Source organism: Sinocyclocheilus grahami, unplaced genomic scaffold (assembly GCF_001515645.1).
Source record: "Sinocyclocheilus grahami isolate Dianchi unplaced genomic scaffold, SAMN03320097.WGS_v1.1 scaffold701.1, whole genome shotgun sequence".
Classification (NCBI taxonomy): Eukaryota; Metazoa; Chordata; class Actinopteri; order Cypriniformes; family Cyprinidae; genus Sinocyclocheilus; species Sinocyclocheilus grahami.
The window spans coordinates 500504-509178 of NW_015505880.1; the positions used below are offsets into that span (position 1 = coordinate 500504).

An 8675-nucleotide genomic window follows, 5' to 3' on the forward strand; every position below is an offset into this window, starting at 1 on the left:
TGGGAGAACTTGCACAATTGGTGGCTGACTAAATACTTTTTTCCCCCACTGTATATATATATATATATATATATATATTTTATATAACCAATAATTGTGAAATTTGCACTACATATGCCTATATTTTATTGTCAGTCAGCTTTATAATAATCAAACATTGGTTTCTGCAAACATTATGTATATATATATATATAATTATCACACATATATATGTGTGTGTGTGTTTGTTAATTTAAAAAATGTTAACAAGTTTTATAAAATAAAAAAAACATTAACTAATTGTTTCAGTTGTTTATATACATTAAATATAAAATAATAATATAGATATAAAATGTCAACATATATTGTGTTAAGCATTAGTGTAACATTTGACACTTGTATTCAATATATATATATATATGGATATTTTTATGAACAAATTATTAACCCCATAATTGTGTAATTTCAAATACATATGCTGTTTACATTTTAAATGTGTATGACAAACATACGTAACAAATGAAAACCAATAATTGTTTTATGTAAATCTAGACAAATTGATTGCTAAAAATTACTGCCAAAAGTTTTAGTGTTGTATTATTCCAAGATTTTAATCATTGCATGTTTACAGAAACTGCTTGAAAAAGGCAAACTGTAATTCAGGGTCTTTTGTGTACATTAATATTTTAAAAGCTTTACTGCTGTCTGTGTTTCTGTATGTATTTCATGTTGAGTTGGCGATGCAGAGAAATGAACTCTGATCAGTGTCTGTGTGCTGAATATATCATTCCTCATCTGAGGGTGTTTTGCATCTGAACGCCATCTATTGGACAGACAGAATCATAACTCCTAACCAGTAATGCCAGTATTAAATCATGCTGCACCAATAATCCTGTGTGAGAAATAAATCATCTGCCAAAGAAAGAGTCCGAAAGCCATTTCTTTCATGTTGAGATGTTTGAGCCACTGGCAGGTGCTGCTTCAGAGCCGCTCCTCTGATACGCACAGAGCTGCAGGACGCCTGAAACACAAACATTTACTACGACACATGAAGAAAAAAAACAGTCTTTTTTTTTTTTACAATTATGAACTATTATGATTTTTTATTACATTTTTTTGAAAAAAGAAAGAAAAATATTGTAAATTTTTTTTTTTAATTTTGCACAATTTTAGAATTTTTTTTTTTTTACAAAAAATCCCCCTTTGTTCAAAATAATACTTTGTATTATGAATAGTTATTTATTTTTGAATTAATTCAATTATTTATTTTCTTTGCACATTAAAAAAGCCTTTAAATAAAATGTTCAAAACTTGTTTTTGTGAACAAAAATGTTCTTAATTTTTTACAGTTTTCTTTTTTATAGTTTTCTTTGGGAAAAATTTTTTTTTTAGGAAAAATAAAAATTCTTAGATCTTCAAAACGGCACTTTCTTGTTTTCGTTGAGTTTTATAGAAAAAAAACTGTTATTTGTTTTATATTATGCATATTTATTTAACCCTTTAACTGTCACCCGTCCCCTCTGTGGAGTTTACTTCACTATATTATAATTAAATCCTAATCTAATCATGACAAACTATATATTGTTGGAAAGGTCTAAGACTCCTAAATAGATATTTTACCAATGTTTTTGTTAAAAATTATGTAGGAAAAGTAATAGATTAATTTATGACAAGAGTGCACCTCAAAAATCTACATAACAGGAGTTCTGACCTTTGTCAAAGAAAGTCTTCTTCGTTGCCTTTTTCTCTATCACACTTTAGAAATCATCAGACATTATATATCAATTGAAAACTTTAAATCTCAAAATTAATTCTTTGAAACCCATTTTAAAATCAAACATTGCATTACCATCAATATCATGTTACAAAATGTTTTCCTTCATGAATTATACAAATTTAAGTTTGGATCGTGCACTTTCACATCTATGTTCAAAAATGTGAGTGACAGTTAAAGGGTTAATTATTTGTATATGTATGTATTTATTTATTGTATAAAGAAAAAAGCAGGAATCAACTTTTTGGAATATTACCATGCAAGTATGATGAATGCAAAAAAACAAGCAAGTTTTACTTAGACCTTTGTTTTTGTATTATGCATATTTATTAAATGTTTTGCAAGTTGTGCAAAAAACAAACGAATGGAATATATATATATACATAGAATTTTTTTTTCTGCATATTTTGAAAATAGCATGCTATAAAATGAAATGTACCTGCTGCAAAAGCCAATATGATGCCGAGCCAAGCCAAGATATACGACCATGAGAATCTCCAGTCGATGTAGCGTTTGCCGAAGAAGTTGACGGTCATGCCGGTGTAGATCGCCAAAGCCAAGAGCGCAAGAAACCCTGCAGAAACACAGACCGCTTCAGAGCAGAAACCACTGCAACACACACTGACCCTCGTGCTGCTGAGCTGATCATCACTGCACATACATCAGTGTTTATGAAGCAGAAATCTGCTCAAAATGTAGTAAATGTCTTTAACAACTGAAAGAATGTCATTTCTAATAACTGTATGTCAGATGTTTTTAACTTCATTTAAATTTTAACTTAAAATGTCAAACGTTTTTTATTTAAACATTTACATTTTATTTTTTTTATAACTAAAAACGTCAGAATTTATAACTAATTAAATTTTTAATAACTAAAAATTTTATTTTTTACTTATTTTAAATACTTAAAATGTAAGCCTATAAAAATAATGTTTTAACATAATATAATAATTACATTTAATTATTATTAGCTCTCAAATGACAAATAATGTAAGGAGTTATAACATCATTCTTCATTATGATGGATACACCAACTATACATAGATTTTTGAATTGAAAAGCAAACAAAAAAATAATTTGAAAAAAAACTGAAAACAATTTTCCATAAGTTGTATGATTATAAGTCTTTCACAATGAAAAAATAAAATGAGAAATAACTATTTTAAAATTATTTTAATATTAATAGAGTATAAAAAAACATTATTTGTCATATTTTCCTTGAACATGAAATTAAGTGTTATGTTTTTGATGATTAGGAATATTGCATTTACATTTAGTCATTTAGCAGATGCTTTTATCCAAAGCGACTTACAAATGAGGACAAAGCAATCAAAACTAACAAAAGAGCAATGATATACAAGTAGAGCAAGCTAGTGTTAGAGGTCTTGTTGCTTTTGTTAACTGTATAATAAATAAAAATAAAACAAATAGATAGAATGCAAAAAGATTAGAGAAAACAAGCAGTTAGTAAACAAATGGAGTGCAAGTCTAAAAGGGGCAAGTTTTTTTTTGTAAAGAATAGAAATAGAATAGAAAGTGCTAGAGTTAGAGGGTCAAGTAAAAGTGGAACAGATGTGTTTTTAGTTGTTTCTTGAAGATGGTTAAGGACTCAGCTGCTGGGATTGAGTTGGGCAGGTCATTCCACCAGGAGGGAACAGTTTCAGAACGCTTTAGTACTGCAAAGCAACTACCTGGCAACCGCGCAACAAGTTTTGCGCATGCAAACACCGCTCATATATTCGGTTAAAGTGCATTTGAAAATATTACACTGAAACGTGATTCAGCTTTAATTTTTTTCTCAAGATAAAAACGTTAAAACATGCAAAATGTACAAATTTAGGTCAAATATCATAGTTGTTACTATTACAAATAGGAAATTAATTTTAAATGGATATATTAGTAAATAAAAAACAACAACAATAATACTAAATTATGCGATAAATTAAATGTATGTGTAATTTTATAACAAATACATAAATAGTAATAATAATAATACATTATATGATACATTAAATGTATATGTTATAATGTACAACATATAAACAATAACAATGAATTAAAGGACAAATTAAAAGTATTTGTGTACTTTTATAATAAAATACAGCCTACAACATGTAAATACTACTAAATTATAGGATGGATTAAATCCAATTGTTTAATTTCTCTAATAAATATATAAACATATGTATATTTTCAAAATATGTAACCAAAATAAACTTTGCAAGAAACTTTCAAGAGGTGTCATTAATGGTTTTAGACATCTTTAAACTATTTATTTTATTAATAAAAATGTGTAGTTATAATGATACATTTTTGTCATGTAAATCATTGTAATATGATGTTTAAAAGTATTTTAATTTGATCGTTATATTCCACAATAGCAAATAGAAATCCACCTATTATTTTGCTTCTAATAAACACTTTATTAATGCCATATTAAATGTCCAAAGATGAAAGACCTCAATATTACTGAAGGCACTTTTGGAGAGATATATATATATGATGCTACATGAGGGGAAAAAAGTAAAACTATGTTGATACTGAGGTAAAACTCAATACTTTTTCGTAAGCCCTGTTGGAAAAACCAGCATATGCTGGTTAGGTATGTTTGGACGCTGGGATGCTGGTTTAAGCTGGTACTTTGCTGATTTTTGCTGGTCCTTTGCTGGTTTAAGCTGGTCCTTTGCTGGTTTAAGCTGGTCCTTTGCTGGTTTTAGCTGGTCCTTTGCTGGTTTTAGCTGGTCCTTTGCTGGTTTAAACTGGTCCTTTGCTGGTTTAAGATGGCCCTTTGCTGGTTTAAGCTGATCCTTTGCTGGTTTTAGCTGGTCCTTTGCTGGTTTAAGCTGGTCCTTTGCTGGTCCTTTGCTGGTCCTTTGCTGGTCCTTTGCTGGTTTTTTTCTCAAGATAAAAACGTTAAAACATGCAAAATGTACAAATTTAGGTCAAATATCATAGTTGTTACTATTACAAATAGGAAATTAATTTTAAATGGATATATTAGTAAATAAAAAACAACAACAATAATAATACTAAATTATGCGATAAATTAAATGTATGTGTAATTTTATAACAAATACATAAATAGTAATAATAATAATACATTATATGATACATTAAATGTATATGTTATAATGTACAACATATAAACAATAACAATGAATTAAAGGACAAATTAAAAGTATTTGTGTACTTTTATAATAAAATACAGCCTACAACATGTAAATACTACTAAATTATAGGATGGATTAAATCCAATTGTTTAATTTCTCTAATAAATATATAAACATATGTATATTTTCAAAATATGTAACCAAAATAAACTTTGCAAGAAACTTTCAAGAGGTGTCATTAATGGTTTTAGACATCTTTAAACTATTTATTTTATTAATAAAAATGTGTAGTTATAATGATACATTTTTGTCATGTAAATCATTGTAATATGATGTTTAAAAGTATTTTAATTTGATCGTTATATTCCACAATAGCAAATAGAAATCCACCTATTATTTTGCTTCTAATAAACACTTTATTAATGCCATATTAAATGTCCAAAGATGAAAGACCTCAATATTACTGAAGGCACTTTTGGAGAGATATATATATATGATGCTACATGAGGGGAAAAAAGTAAAACTATGTTGATACTGAGGTAAAACTCAATACTTTTTCGTAAGCCCTGTTGGAAAAACCAGCATATGCTGGTTAGGTATGTTTGGACGCTGGGATGCTGGTTTAAGCTGGTACTTTGCTGATTTATGCTGGTCCTTTGCTGGTCCTTTGCTGGTTTAAGCTGGTCCTTTGCTGGTTTTAGCTGGTCCTTTGCTGGTTTAAGCTGGTCCTTTGCTGGTCCTTTGCTGGTCCTTTGCTGGTCCTTTGCTGGTTTAAGCTGGTCCTTTGCTGGTTTAAGCTGGTCCTTTGCTGGTTTAAGCTGGTCCTTTGCTGGTTTAAGCTGGTCCTTTGCTGGTTTAAGCTGGTCCTTTGCTGGTTTTAGCTGATCCTTTGCTGGTTTTAGCTGGTTCTTTTGCTGGTTTGTGCTGGTCATTTTGCTAAAACCAGCATCAAAACATACCTAACAGCTGTTTTTTTCAACAGGGAGTTCACTACTAACTTTTTACAAACAAACCGTTTGTCCTCCAGCGGTTCCCTTCAGCCTCCATCGACCTGTTTATGAACAAAAGCCGTTCTGTACGATCAGCATTTGGCTCGAATCGAGCCGATTAATCAAACTTCATCCGTTCCTCATAAGAGCTTTCTGAATGCGAAGCACAAACTGGATCAGCACATTTCAAACTCTAGCTGAACGCTGCCAAACACACACACACACACACACACACAAATTACCCATTCACAGACAAATAACAGAGCCATTCACGATGAAACTCACAACACGTGCCATCGCAAATGGACGCGGAGAACAAACCGCGCTTTTGTTCCCGCCAATGCAAGGATTCAAAAACAAGTGCAACGGTCAAAACATTCCAAGACTTCCCTCACAAAACACAAAACACTTTCCTTACAAAACACCTAATAAAGTATATAAAAGTGTGTCAAAGGGTTCAAATCAAGTTAATAACATAATATCTGTCTTCATATATACCTTCTCTGTCGGTTGCTGCCCGTCTCCCGTGAAGATTGCGCTGTGTGCGCGATTCAAGCGTTTTTAAACCCACTCGGCTGTCATTGTTCGGGCCACAATAGAGCGAATCATCCAGTCAGACATGTGAGATGTGAGGTAATCCGCATCTTTCACAGCATCTCGTCCTGTTGTTGTTCCCACTCTCCTCACAATCTTGCCAGTCTTCTGCGTCACTGGCTCCCGCGGCGCATCAACGCCCTCGGCCTTCCTCCTTTGGCTGGAGGTCAAACCGATCCAGAACTATCGGACTTGGGGGTTTAAAGGATGAAGAAACGTCTACATAACATCTACACATACAGGTGCATCTCAATAAATTAGAATGTCGTGGAAAAGTTCATTTATTTCAGTAATTCAACTCAAATTGTGAAACTTTTGTGAAACACACAAACAGACTGAAGTAGTTTAAGCCTTTGGTTCTTTTAATTGGGATGATTTTGGCTCACATTTAACAAAAACCCACCAATTCACTATCTCAACAAATTAGAATACGTCATAAGACCAATAAAAAAAATTTTTTAGTGAATTGTTGGCCTTCTGGAAAGTATGTTCATTTACTGTACATGTACTCAATACTTGGTAGGGGCTCCTTTTGCTTTAATTACTGCCTCAATTCGGCGTGGCATGGAGGTGATCAGTTTGTAGTGGAATGTTTGTGGCTTACCCTCCTTGTGAAGGGTGTCAATGATTGTCTTCTGGACAACTGTCAGATCAGCAGTCTTCCCCATGATTGTGTAGCCTAGTGAACCAAACTGAGAGACCATTTTGAAGGCTCAGGAAACCTTTGCAGGTGTTTTGAGTTGATTAGCATGTCACCATATTCTAATTTGTTGAGATAGTGAATCGGTGGGTTTTTGTTAAATGTAAGCCAAAATCACCACAATTAAAAGAACCAAAGACTTAAACTACTTCAGTCTGTGTGCATTGAATTTATTTAATACACGAGTTTCACAATTTGAGTTGAATTACTGAAATAAATTAACTTTTCCACGACATTCTAATTTATTGAGATGCACCTGTAGGCCTAGTTAAACACTCAAAAGATCATGTAATGCATGAACAAAATAGTCTATACTATATGTATATATATATATATATATCTAAACCTTACTGTTACATTTTTGTAAACAAAGTTTCTTGGCAGAGAACATAAGAATGTCTGTTCTGGGAACCAGAAACTAACGTTAGCTGAACGTTCTGGGAACCAAAATTTGCTAGCTGGTCAAATCGATCCAGAACACTTGGACTGGAGGTTTACAGGGTTTGAAGGATGAAGAAACATTTCGCTAGCACATATCTACATATAGTTACACTCAAAAGATCATTCAATACGTGAGCGTTGTGTTTACACAGTATTATTAGGGTTGCGCATCATATTAAAATGTCCAATAATCGGGTATTCGATAAGACATGAGCATTTCGATTCCACTTAACGATTCACGCGGTCACATTTGAATGTGATTTTAAACTATTTAAGTGCAGGAAGGGAAAGAACTTGCACACTGTTTGCGTGCAGCGCACACATCTGAAGCGCGAGCACAGAGAACAGTGGCCCCTATGCAGGTTCCCGACCCGTGTCCATTCTCGAACTGTTCCGTGCATTTCCACAAAAGTTGTTTCGGGCCAGAACTGACTTCTCTTTCACATTTATCGACCAGTATGCATGAAATACATCAGTATATCATCATAAACACAGCCGTTTTTTTGTCTTAAGTGAACGTAAACGCATGTGTAACAGTACTTTTAGATCTGTGTGTGTTCGGTGTTAAAGAGACAGCCGTCTAATAAACGTGCTGCCTATCATTAATGTTGATCAAAGAACAAAATCATTAACTGACTGAATATCTTTCTTAAATTTAATGAGGATTATTCAATATTTTATTTATGAAAAGAAAACTATACAGTGTTTTTAAACTTTTGATTTCAATTTCTGTACCTGACTTTTGTTCAGTTTTATTTATGCTATTGCTAATTAATTTGTTGACTTGTTTTTAACAATTTAATGTTTGCAATTTATATTAGTCTAGTTGTTTTTTTCTGTGGTATTTTTTTGATAAAACCATAGACATAAAACAGAATAAATATTTGACATCTAAATGTTTGACTTAAAATTTGTTTAATGGATTTTTTTTATCTTATTGGAATCGGAATTAGGAATCGATAAAGTTCAAACGATACCCAACCCTATACAGTATGCATCTAAATTAATGAATTTTTGCAGATTGAGAATCACGATTCATTGCTAAATCCATTTGTCAAACAAACACAACAAATACAAATGTGGGGGGG

The 8675-nt window shown here is 31.9% G+C and overlaps 1 protein-coding gene across 1 annotated transcript; it reads right to left on the reverse strand.

Moving 5' to 3' along the window:
- Positions 1-569: 569 nt before the first annotated feature.
- LOC107559830 (lens fiber membrane intrinsic protein-like) lies at positions 570-2497 on the reverse strand. The gene is made up of 2 exons (XM_016243819.1): positions 2193-2497; positions 570-1000 (listed from the first exon to the last, which is right to left on the reverse strand). Exons 1-2 carry the CDS (start codon positions 2410-2412, stop codon positions 924-926), a joined length of 297 nt encoding a protein of 98 aa, XP_016099305.1. The 5' UTR covers positions 2413-2497; the 3' UTR covers positions 570-923.
- Positions 2498-8675: the final 6178 nt, after the last annotated feature.

Bases quoted from the DNA above. Each gene is read 5' to 3' on its own strand.
- LOC107559830 (XM_016243819.1), bottom strand. From the start codon at position 2,412: ATGTGCAGTGATGATCAGCTCAGCAGCACGAGGGTCAGTGTGTGTTGC. The intron at 1,001-2,192 runs GTACATTTCATT...TTTGTGTTTCAG, and splicing joins CATATTGGCTTTTGCAGCAG to GCGTCCTGCAGCTCTGTGCG.